The sequence below is a fragment of the Ictidomys tridecemlineatus genome, chromosome 13 (assembly GCF_052094955.1).
Source record: "Ictidomys tridecemlineatus isolate mIctTri1 chromosome 13, mIctTri1.hap1, whole genome shotgun sequence".
NCBI classification, from domain to species: domain Eukaryota; kingdom Metazoa; phylum Chordata; class Mammalia; order Rodentia; family Sciuridae; genus Ictidomys; species Ictidomys tridecemlineatus.
In genome coordinates this window covers 25,128,912-25,141,176 of record NC_135489.1, presented here as the reverse complement: position 1 = coordinate 25,141,176, position 12,265 = coordinate 25,128,912, and the positions used below count along the sequence as shown (strand labels likewise).

The window sequence follows — 12,265 nt, the reverse complement described above, 5'->3', positions numbered from 1 at the left end:
ATGCCAGTAACGCGAGCGTGTGGGCACGGGTACCCACGGGGGAGAAAAGAATACTTAGCAAGCTCACCCATACAGGAAAGACAAAAGTGGAAACAAATTTACGCATTGTTTGGCAACCGTGACTTGAAAGGCATTTCCAGGGCGTTATTTTGGTCCCACGGTGGAGTCATTTTCAACGATATTTGCATCACACACCCTTGGACAATGCACATCCTGCCCCTTTGGGCAACCTCCATCCTGGGGAGAGGAGAATGGCCTTTGACTGGGAAATGAGGCCTCTTTTGAATGCTCCCCAGAGCAGGAGCATGGAATCCTGCAGGGTGAAGAGAAAGAAATCTTGAGGACCCTCTTGCCCACCCCCTAATTTTCCAGGTGACAAAGTAGAGGTTGAGAGAGTGGAAGTAGCCTTCTCAAGATTGTGCAGAGAATCAGTGGCAGAGGAAGACTTGGAAACCGGGCTCCTAATTTTTGGCAACTCCATTGAGCTAGTGAATGAAGAGAAAACGAAGAGATGACATCTGACAAATGGGTAAGGAAGCATTCTAAATCCCCAAATCATAAATATGAGACCATGAGATAGAAAAGACTAAGCTAGTGGCTAGACGTCGGTGATGGTGTCAGATGCCGTCGTGACATGTCCTTCTCATATGGACGAATGACAGCAATGAAGTGTGAGCAAGTTTCTCACTGATCATGGTTGATCCCTGCCACTCATCCAGTCACACTTCTATTTGTGAACACAGCTACTCTGGGAGGCAGAAGCGAGGCGGCCTGGGGACATCTTTTTCTTGTCTCTGGGCAACTGCATCTGGGGGTCCTGTGTTTGGGTCTTGGCGCCTTGGAGATTTCTCCCTGGGATTTTGCTCCTGGAGAGTGTGATGCAGGGGTGAGACAGTGACCATGGAGCTGCAGCTTCCAGTGCTATGGCTGTTGGTGGCCCAGCAAGATGGTTCCTGGGCCGTGATCATGGCCAGTGTTGCCGATGCCCCCGTCTTTCAGGCCGGTTTCCTGGGTCTCTGACCTTCTGTCAGTCTGCTGAGCAGCAATATCCCTTAAATAAGTCCCCTCTCTGCTCCCAAGTTCATCTCCACCCAGCACCCTGACTGACGCCATGAATAGCCCTCCCCAGGCCCTCACAGGCCTGCAGCAGTGCACGGTTGGCCTCTTTGTTATGTGTGCTTCTCTATGAAGATCAGAGGGACACTGGTCTTTGATGTCCAAATAAAGCTGGAGTCTCTAATTAAATTTCACCAGCGCCCATAGCCCTGCTCTAGGGAAAGGAATTTCAAAGGTCAGAACAACTCAATGTCCAGCTGGTCACTCAGTGGAACTTGCAGAAACTTGTCTGTAGGGCTCAAGCACTCTTGTGTCATCCACTCCCGTTCGTGAGTGCCCAACTCCAGGCTCAGGACAACTCTCGGGACTCCTCATCCCAGTGGAGAGAGCAGCTTCCGGCCGGGAATGGTCAGTGTCGCTGACATGGGGAGGGGCTCGAGCCATCAGGGACTCAGCCAGAGGGACAGGGCAGGCGAGGAGGCATAAGAAAAGTCTCATTTTCAGCTGTTGAACAGTCCGGGCCAGCCTAATAGCAAAGCTTCCATCAAGCCTGGAGTCCTGCTGGGAATCCACAGCCCAAGCCTCTCCTTCTTAGAGCCCTTGGAACCAACAAGGCTCAGGGCCCAGTCTCAGTCCTTCCCCAACATATGCAGAGCCTATGCAAGAATACCAAAAGGGCCACCTGTCACGTGTCTTAATATTCAAACTGCTCATGAATCTGTGTTCCACCCTCCCACCTTGGCAAACACACCTTCAGAAAGATCTGGAAAGCCAGAATCTAGTTCAAATTCTCAGGCTCCTGGTAGTTCTGGACCAGAGAATCATGGTGGGGCAGAGCCAGTCTGTGGCCCTAACCCACGGCCATTCTCTTCTCTGCCACCCCTGACTCCATCCTGCCCTGAGAGGCCTTGCATCTGAACACCTGCCCACACACACCCTCCCTGTCCATCCTCCCCAACAAACGGCCACCCCAGGCTGTCCTTCCACTGAAGTGGGAGGGAAGTTCCTATGCCAACCTGCCCTGGGAAGCCGGACCTGGGAAAGAGTCCCAGGAGGTGCTAGAAGCAAGCACCACCTCCCCTCCTCCCTCTCTTTTTCCTTCCTTTCCCATCTTAAGAGTAAAAGGAAAAGGGTGAGGAACCACACATGTTCTTGGTGGATGGGGAGAAGGGAAACCCACCCTGATCAAAGACCTTCAAGTAGCAAGTAGGACTGCTGTTCCACAGCCCCCCGCCCCCACCCACCACGCCGTGCAAGTGGGAGTCCTCACCTCCTTTTCATGGAGGCAGAAAGGAGGTGAGCCAGGAGGCTGAATAACCCCGGGACGTTTGGGATGACAGAGGCCCAGGGTCAGCTTGCCAGCTCCCTGGGGCAGATTGCAGGGAGGGAGCCTCCCCTCTCCCAGTCCTTTTCAGACACCTGGAGCTCTTGGTCTGAAGGAGGAAGTAGAGCAGCGAGCCCCTGCTTCTCCAGGGTGTCCCTTCTGCCACCGTCACTGTGTTCTTTCTTGTCTCATTGTCTCCAAACTGCTGCCCCCACCAAGGCCCACGGCTTGAGCCATCCCAGGCCTTAGGAAATACATAATGCACTTTTTCAGGGCATGGCTCCTGTAGGAGTCGTGTTGAAATGGAAAATGAAAATCCATGTTAATTAACACACAGCCCAGTTATGCTGATCTGGTTGGACTAGGAAACCCTGCACTAAGGAGGGAGGTTAAGCCTGGACTGGCTTCTCGCACAGCAGGGAAGGCTCTTGGTATGGTGGAAAAGGCTCCAGGGCAATCTCTACAGCCAAGGGAGAGAAGGGTGTGGGCTGCGCCTAGCCATGCTAACCGGAGCTTACTGAAGGGGAAAGCAGTCTCGAAGGTTCCCCAGGCCTCGGGTGGGTGAAGATGTGAATGAGTTTGCCAAGACCTGCAGAGGGCTGAGGTGTCAGAAGGAAAATGGCCAGAATGAGCTCAGTCTAACTAGACAACCACGTCCAGTGGCCTTGACTCGTTCTGCCCCTTGGCTTCTTAGGGGCAGTGTGGTGCAGTGGTCAGGGAGTTAGTGACCCTGGATTGCAGCATTGGCTCTGCCTGTGCCGACCCTGTAGTCTTGTCCTTACCATTTGCCACTTTGAGCTCAGGTACTTCATTTGCCAAAGACGACATGGAGATGGGACACCACCCAGCATGAATGGAACTTGGCTGTTTAGAGAATGGACATTTTTGAATCCTGGGAGCTGACCTTCCCAGTGATCCTGTTGGGATGTAGGCTCTTCCCATTAGATGCACTGGCCATCTGACAGTGTGGTTTCACGTTGCCCCAGCGTTGGGGTTTCCAGGCTTGGGCTGCCCTAGTCCATGGGAAGGCTTCTTGTAAATTAGACAAGGCACTTCAAGACACTTCACTGCCACCTGCTGGACAATTGTTAAGATGTACACATCTACTGTGTAGTAAATATACAAAATTCCTAGGGTGTGACTGGCACCCCTCAAATGTGCTATTGTGTAGCATGCAGCCTGCACAAGAGATCTTGGTAGCCCTGATTCACTGGCCCTGTGGAGATTTTTGTGGGAGATCTAATTTATTTTAATAAATGACTTTTCTACTTTAGTTGATTTTTGACTAGGAACACAACTGATAAACGTGGGGGTGACGGCGATACATACCTCAAAAGACCAAATAATCTGAGAAGCCACAAGGCACCTGTGTTACCAGGGTTCATGCTTTATTAGTTTTTCAAGGAGGGAGGCTGACTCACTCTATCTTCCTTCCTCATTCCAGGAACCTATTTGTTTATTCTTTTGCTTTTGTTGTCAGGGTCAGAGTTCATGGTCAAAGGGAAGAACTATATTGGATGAAAATGAGTTATAAATATCCCAGCAGGGAGACTTGTTGGGGAAATGGCTGTGCAGGTCTTGTCCATGCACTGCGTGTCTCCTCTTGTTACCAGGAGAGGTGACATCAGCCTGTGCATCATGTCTCTGATGACCGGGTGTGGGCACCGGGGTATGGGGCAAGTCTGGTTGCAGCTGAAGTGGTCAGTCCCTGGTTTTCCAGGAGAATTGGAGCTCTGGTCCCCCTATTTGTCAGGCCCTTTCTGGGCTCATTTTTGGAGGGGAGTGGGGTTAGGTCATGTGGGCACCACAGTTCCAGGTTCCCATAGGCGGTGCCCAGAGTGTGCCCTGGAAGGAAAAGGAGCAGGTTCCCTCCAGGGAATCCTCCTTCCATCAGTTTATGGAAATGCACGTCTGACTCATCCTCAGCCTTCAAACCTGAAAGGGGGGAGAGGGGTCATTTTCTTGCTTCCTGTATTCCCTGGGGAGCAGGAGGACAGAAGTCTGGCTGGTGCCAGCCCCCTGGGTGACTTCAAGGCCTTTCTACCTGAAGGAGCCGCCCTTGTTTGTTGCTGGAGGCCTGAGTGGCTCCCTGATGTCTTTCCACCCTGGGCGAGGAGCCGGGTGGCCAGGGCCAGGAGAGGGAGCCTGTGAGCCACAGTCAGGCCTAGTGACTCCTGCCAGGGCCACTTCTGGAGGCTGGTTGGACTGGGAAGACAGAGAACAGATGTCTACATAAGGAGGGGAGCTGGAGGTGGGAGGTGGGGTGGCCAGGAACAGGGGAGAGGGGAGGGCCGGGTGGCTGGGAGCTGGGGAGGAGGCCACTGGTAACTGACCTCTTTGATTCTAGAATCTGTTCTCAGCGACTCTGACACTCAGTGGGTTGCATTGACCTCCTCGGTGCCCTGACAGAGCTCCCAGCAGGGGGACTGGCTTTTTGGGCCAGGCCACATGTGACAACATCGCCTCCTTGCTCTGTTCTTACATCCCTGTTGAAGCCCAGTGCCACCTGATGCTCAGAAGGGACCATCTGCCAAGGGTACACCCCGTCATGCCCTTTCCTGACAATGTCCCCTTGTGCCCAGCTGCCAGCTCTACAGTGAGCTCAGAGGGCCCTCAGGAAGGGCAAGGCGACAAGGTCCCTCCCAGGAGAGGGGGGGAAGGGCCGAGAAGGGGGCCTTTGCCCTGCTTACCCAGGGGCAGGTCTGGGATCAGATACAGGACAGGACAGGGGCAGGGGCAGGGTACTTCCTGTTGGCTCCTTCCTCCCTCGTGGCCATTGGGAACTCTAAACAAGGGTCAGGGACTTTTCTATGGACCCCCATTATTTCTCTGGCCCCTCATTTCTGAAGTCACCTGGTGCGGGAGGTGGGGGAGATCATGTGGCCCTGGACCAAGTTAATTTTGTGAAATTGTCCTGACTCTTCTTTTTGACCTGTTTCTACTTTCTGGCAGTTTTCTTTCTGGCCATAAGGAAAAGGGACACGCACATGTGCACGCATGCACACACACACACACACACACACACACACACACACACACAACCTTTTCAGAAACCAGATGGAAGACGCCTAAGGGCCATCTAGAAGACTCTCCTTCCCATGCAGGAACATACTCTCCAGCATTTTTGAAAGGCAGTGTTGAACCTTTCCAATGATGGGGAGCTCACCCCCTCACAAGGAACCTCTCTTCTTCTTGGACCACTCTAGATGTGAGGAAGTCATCTCCCTCCATTTGGGCGCCCCGTTGCTTCCTGGATCCTCTTCCTGTTGTTTTGAATTGGTCAAACTCTCGGCCAAACCCTTCCCCATCCATCACACATGTACAAGCCCCAAGGCCTGTTTTGATGTGTCCCTTAGGCTTATTCTGCAGGCGAAGGTGCTCTTGTTTCTTTGGCCTATCCTCTGAGGTCTCATCCTCCTCTCTCACTCCGTTATCGTTTGGATATGAGGCGTCTCCATCAAAACTAATGTGTTAGACGATGCAGGGCTGTTCAGAGATGAAATGTTTAGATTACGAGAGCTGTAACCTACAGTGGGTTAATCCGTTTGATGGGCTAATAATTTGAATGTACTAGCTGGGAAATAATTATTGGCAGGTGGGAGGAAGGTGGCTGGGAGAGTTCCCTTGAACTCTATCTGTTCCTGGATCCCTTCTTGCCTGCCCCACTCCCTTTCCCAGTTGCTAAGAGCTGAGCGGCTCTCCTCTACCACATCCTTCCGCCATGATATTCTGTCTCACCTTGGACCCAGAGCAGTGGAGTTGGCCCATCATGGACGGAACCTCTGAACCTTTAAGAGTCCAAAATAAGTTTCTTCTCATCTGAGGTGTTCTTATCAGGTATTTTGGTCACATTAATGAAAAGCTTATTAACACACCCCCTTTTCCCTTCCCTGGAGGTCCTGTGTCATCAGAACCCCAACATCTTGGGCCTGGTGAAACAGACCCCACCTGCTGGGGCTCCCTGGAGTTTCCACCTGGCTGGAGCTAGGAGGCTTTACTCCTGTGAAGATTTCAGAAGCAGCAGAGGTTGGGGCTTGCTGGGCCCAGTGCCCTACCCCTTCTCCATCTTCACCTTCTTCCCTTAGTGGATACTCCCACCCCCCATCCCCAGAATGAGCTTCACACAATTCCAGGAGGCCAAGGTATTAGAGTCCTATGGCCTTGAGTTCCTGCTCTGGGCGGTGCTTGTCCCTGAGCTTAAGGGGAGCCAGGGAGCATGCTGACTTCACCAGAAGATTCAAGGGGAAGGCAGGTCATTTACCTGATGAGTAGTTTAAGTCATTTTTTGAAAGACATTATTTTTATATTAAGATAAATGCAGATGCTATGTCTTAGAGTGGAGAGGCCTGGATTTCAAAACCACAACAGGAGCAGGACCCGACAGGAAGGTGGCTTCTGGCTATTTCATTAGACTTTAGCTTCCAGTCTGTCAACCAGCTGGTCCCTTTGATGAGGGGCATTTGGGTGGAGAATTCGGGAAAGTTCCTTTCGTTCAAGAGGTCAGGAAAGCGAGGGGCAGAGGAGGGGAGTGGTTATTCTGAGGGTACACAACTCAGAAGAGTCAGGACTCAAAAGCCAGACCTGTCCTCATCCCTGTACCAAGAAATGCCGCATATGAAGTGCCCACCACGGGGAGAGAGGGAATGAAAACAGAAGGGCTCATAAAGTCCTCAGTTATCCAGAAAATGCTCCACATTGAGTTGACCCCATCTAATGACAAATACATTTCCTTATCGCCTTCAGGATCTAGCATCCTCAGGTCGGAAAGAAGCTCAGGTGAGAAAAGGAAAAGAAGCCCGACTCCATACCTGGGAATGAGGGAGACACCAACATGGCAGGGAGGTCAGCTGGAGGCCACTCGGGCACTGAGCCAGGCAACTGGTAGAACTGGCTGGAGGACCACAGTCAGCAGCCAGGACTTTCCCTTGCTCACACCCACAGGCTGCACCTGGGCACGTGTGTGTGTGCATGCACACACGCACACCTGGTGCTTGGGCTCACAGACACCTGAACATTTATGATCTAAGGGTGCTGCCCAAAGCTGAAATGTGTGAGATGATGGAGAGCTGAGCTCTGGTCTCCCCCCTCCCTCTAAGCACCCAGATACCTGAAATGAGAATCCAAAGGGGGATATCAGACTTCCCCAGGGAGTGAGGCAAGCAGAGCTTGTGTTTCCTCAAACACTGTCCTTCAAATGATTAAATAAGGGTCAAAGGTTTATATTTCTGTAAAGGTGTCTTCGACACTATTCTAAATGTGGGGCACTCAGTAGCCTAAACCTTAAGCACTGACCATCTACAGATTGGCTTGTTGTCCCGAGAACTTCCCACAGTCACATCTCACAGAAGTGCGACCCCCAAGAATAATTTAATCAAGTCAATGAATACTGTTTAATAAATAGGCCAGAAAATTAGCTGAGAGTTTGCTTGGTAGGATGCAGCGTGCGACCAAAGTTATGGAAGATTGTCCCTTGAATCACTAAGGCAAACTTTTGCTGAGTGTCATTTTACATAGAGCAGTCACATAAAAAGAGTTATAAATAGAAAAAATTCCAAAGTTCTCCCACAGACAGAGAAATCAGAAACATTAAAAAAAAAAAAAGTTGAAACAAACAAAACACATCCAACCCCCTCCCCCCACGACCCATTTGCTTCAAGTTCTTGATCATACAGTACTCGACATCTTTGGATATTTTACAATATACAACTCCAAACTGCAGCCAAGAAAAAACAGAAAGAACTAACCAGTCATCTGAAAAACTGAGTTTATAAGAAGTCATTACCTTTACAAAATAAAAACAAAAGCCACAACACCACCGGATTCCAATTTGTTCTTTTTTTTTTTTTTTTCAAGTTTGGTTCGGTCCCAGTCCCTTGGCTGATGGGAGGCATGAGCCATGTTGGCTGGCAGGTCCCAGACAGAAGCATTGGAAATGGAGCCTGGAATCCCAGGTAGAGGATGGCTGGGGAGATGGGGACAGGATATGAGGCCATTCTGCCTGGCTGGAATGGCAGCTGGTGGCACAGGGAGGAGTCTGGGAGTCTCTTCTGGGGAGCTGGGAGAGGGACAGAGTCTGTGGTCTTCTCTGGCCTTTTTGTTAATTTTTGTTATTTGTTCAGGAAAAAGCCAAGGCGATAGGAAGAGCCAAGTCTCTTGCAACCACAGCTCAGGGACTGGGGGCTCCAGCCCTGGGCCCTCTGGGCGGATGCACTGTCCTCTCTGGGCTACTGAGAAACCAAAGCAAACTCAGCAAGAAAAAGAAGAGAGGAAAAGGAGAGAGCAGTCAGGAAGGCACTGGGCCAGCAGAGCTGTCTTCCTTCTCAGGATCTGCCACCAACCCCAGGGCCAGGACAGGATGGGACATCCTAACTAGGGGACATCCTTCAGGCCCCAAAGGCTACTGCCTTCTACCTTGAGCTCTTTTCTCAAAATGGGGATGGGGTCCAATATGGCAGCTTCATCCAGGAGGGTGGAGGAAGGGAGTGAGGGGCTCAAGCACAGCAAAGGGGCCATCACCAGCAACAGCAAGGCCCAGAGAGCCCCCAACTCGAGAAGCGAAGAGGTGACCCCTGGGTAACTATGCGCTTTGTGTCTCTAGGAGTCAGGGTGAAGGTAGGCAGCTGCTAGGTGTTGAAAGCAGGCCCTAGCCCTTCAATTTGGCCCCACAGGTTCCAAGAGATTCTGTACAGCCTTGGAGAGGGCATGTGGGGTGGGACAATGCTGACTGGCGTTCCCAGGGGTCCAGACACTAACAGTGGCCGGTAGGGAAGTAGGGAAATGTGAGCCCCCAGAGCTGCCTGTGGACAAGCAGTGATTCCGGCCCCACCTCTCTCTCATTCTCATCTGGTTGGGCCACATTTCTCACCTATGCTAACAGTGCTAAGACTGAAGTGGAGGTGATAATACTAAGTCCAGTAAGAGAAGCGGTTTCCCCAGGGACTTTGGGATGCAAGCTTTCTACAGTTTCAAGGACTCTCGTTGGAAGGTTGGCAGGTATGAGTGTGGTGGTCAGGGGAGAGGACACTAAATCACCAACCCCTTTCATAGCAGGTGACACGGAGGCACAGAGGGTTGACCTGTCCAAGGTCACAGGATAGGGAAGAAAAAAAATGGGCCCAGACTCCAGTGGCCTGGCTCCTGGCTCTAGGAGGCCTCCTTGCCAGTAAGGCATTTCATTCTGGGTGGCAGGCAGGCATTTCTCTAAAGGATCCCGGGATGTCTGGAGACTAGGATACCATCCTCAGAGCAGGGCTGGGAGGGACCCCCCATAAGGCAGTGGGGAGCCAAGCAAGATGTGTGCCCAGGACACTGCCCTCATTCCTGCTCACCTGGCCTGCCTTCCCGCCAAGCAATCCCCTCCTTATAGCTCTACCTGCTTCCAAAGTGTTCCTATGCACCCAGCCATGTGGCCCTCCTCTGTGGCATGGGCCCCTGTGAGTTTCTGTGCAAGACAGATAAATAGCCAAGGAGAGGAGGCCCTGCTCCAGGATCCCTGGGAGGAGATGCCCATCTCAGACACCAGCAAAAGGGAGGTGGCTGCCTTGGAGCCCTGGAAATACAATCCTGCTAGTGTGTATTTTCTCGTTTTCCCTTTGTGTTTGTGAAATAAAGGTTCAGACCCACTGGGTGGGGCAGGCTGGGCCTGCTGGGAGAGAGGACAGGGCTGGCCAGCTGGGGTTGACCAAGGCCAGCCTAGTTGTTGGCTTCTGAGATGGAGGCCACGTGGTTGAGGCCAGCGAGCCCTGGGAGGCCGGCCAGGCCCGCGGCCCAGGGGTCCGGCAGCGGGAAATAGGGCCGCGCGGCGGCCACGTTCTCGGCCAGCGCCAAGGCCAGGAGGCCGCCCGCGTTCCTCTCGGCCTCCAGCTGCGCGCGCCCGAACAGCTTCATCTGCGTCTCCTCGAACTGCCGCTCCAGCTCCTGCAGGCTCAGCGCGCCCTTGGGTGCCGCCAGGAAGTGCTTGGTGGGGCTGGGGCCCGGGAGGCACACGGCGGCGCCGCCCAGGTGGCCGCCCACCTCGCCCAGCGCAGGTGGCATCACGAAGGCCGCCTTTTCGGGCGCTGGGCCGCCAGGGCCAAAGAGCAGGCTGGCGGCCCTCCAGGCGGCGGGTTTGCGGCCGCGCCGGGGCCGGGCCATGCGGCAGCTCTGGCGCTTGATGTGGCGGTGCAGGTGGTCGGAGCGCGTGAAGCTCTTGTAGCAGAACTCGCACTGGTAGGGCCGCACGCCCGTGTGGATGCGCATGTGGTTCTTGAGGTCGTAGTTGTGCACAAACTTGGCGTTGCAGTGAATGCACAGGTAGGGCCGCTCCCCTGTGTGCTTCCGCATGTGGATCTTCAGCTTGTCCTGCCTGCAATGCAGAACCCGGGAGTCAGTCTCTGCTAGGAACACTCTTCAAGGCCCCTTACTTGCCCTTCTTCCAGAACCGGCTAAGGCCGCCTATTGTCTAGTGTCATAAACCCCAGGAGTGTTGCACATGCTAGGATCTACCTTCAACTAAGGCCACAAACTTCTGCCCCACTCCAAACAGGTGTAGCTCCTCACCTGGATTAGAGGGATAGTAAAGGAGCAGTGTCCTGGAAGACGCCCCTCCCTACTCCCTTTACACACCAGTACAGGTAATGAATCACCCCACTGTTTATCAAAGGCCTGTCTTACATACTGGAAAATAGATTTACTGGGGAAGATTTGTACCCCCCAAATCAGCTTCTGGGCCTAGCCCTCTGCTGTGCAGCAACTGCTCCCGATAATGGGTTGTACTTTAATCTCACACCCACTCTTTCCAAGCAACAGCCTTCCTTCTGGGCTCATCCTTGTACTTTCGTGCTCGGGTCTCGGTCCCATCCCAGCCCACAGGCTGTTGAGATCTGTCTGTCCTCAGCACTAATCTGCAGGCTCTAGAGGCCCGGCACACCTTGCTCAAGCCTCCTGCACTGTGGTTTCTTATCCTAAGCCCTGGGCTCTCTCCTCTTTGTCTGCAGACAATTTCAGGGTTTACAAAAGAGCCAGGTGCAGCAGGAATGCAGCCTAATCTTGGGCGAAGCTTTTTGGGATTTAGGAGTATTATTCAGAGGTAAGGCATGGCCTAGGTGGGGCTCCCATGGGGGTCTGGCAGCTCCTGCTCTATCCGCAGACCCTCACCAGTTTGCCGGGTGATCTTAAACAAGTTATGTAACTTCTTGGCACAGAGCAGAATTTAGGGCCAGACATCACTCCCCATTGTCTGGAACCCATGAAGAGCCTGGGTTTGTGTGAGCTACAGTCAACACACCTCCTGGTGGTCTTGAAAGGAAAACTGGCATCCTGGGATTGTTTTCCTAAGGTCTGAGAGCTCAGCACAGCCTGGCCAAGGTGGAGGCAGCCGGGTGGGCGGCAGGAAGTCCTCTCAGGATTATTTTGTATTTCCCCCAGATGGCCAGGAGGCCAGGCAGCCTGCATATGGTTTCCCACCTCCTTCCCGCAGGTGTGGCTTGGGTGGAGTCTCTGCCTGTAATTTTAGGCTCAGCTTTGAGGTCAGAGCAGATGTGGATCCTAAGTATCCTCCCTAAAATGGCCAGATTTAAATCACCCTTGGTATAACCCCAGGATATAGCAGGAACTGCCTTGGTGTTCCGTGGCCACTAGAGGTCTCACTGGCTCTCATTAAAAAGGGATGGAGTAGGAGAGAAGAGAATCTTGTGAACACTGGTGGTGGGAGGTGGACCAGAGAGCCGACCCTCCCTCCTGTGCTCACTGGAGGGCTAGAGGGCTTCTGGGAGGTGGGGAGGGAGAGTGCATAGTGGGTAGGGAGAGAAGGGGGAGGAAGGGGGTCTTACTGGTCTTACTGATTGAAACAGGTTAGTCTCCTCCACATACCAGACCCTCTTTTCTCCCACAACCCACCAGCCTTCC

General features: G+C 52.9%; 1 protein-coding gene across 2 annotated transcripts in view; it reads right to left on the bottom strand.

Annotated features, from left to right (window-relative positions):
* Positions 1 to 7,756: 7,756 nt before the first annotated feature.
* The window catches only part of Zbtb7c (zinc finger and BTB domain containing 7C), a 321,065-nt gene continuing 316,556 nt past the window's right edge, over positions 7,757 to 12,265 (bottom strand). For both annotated transcript variants that reach the window (XM_078030065.1, XM_078030066.1), the window contains one exon: positions 7,757 to 10,724. In XM_078030065.1, coding sequence (XP_077886191.1) covers positions 10,073 to 10,724 — 652 coding nt within the window. In that variant the 3' untranslated portion in view covers positions 7,757 to 10,072. The remainder of the gene's footprint in view (positions 10,725 to 12,265) is intronic.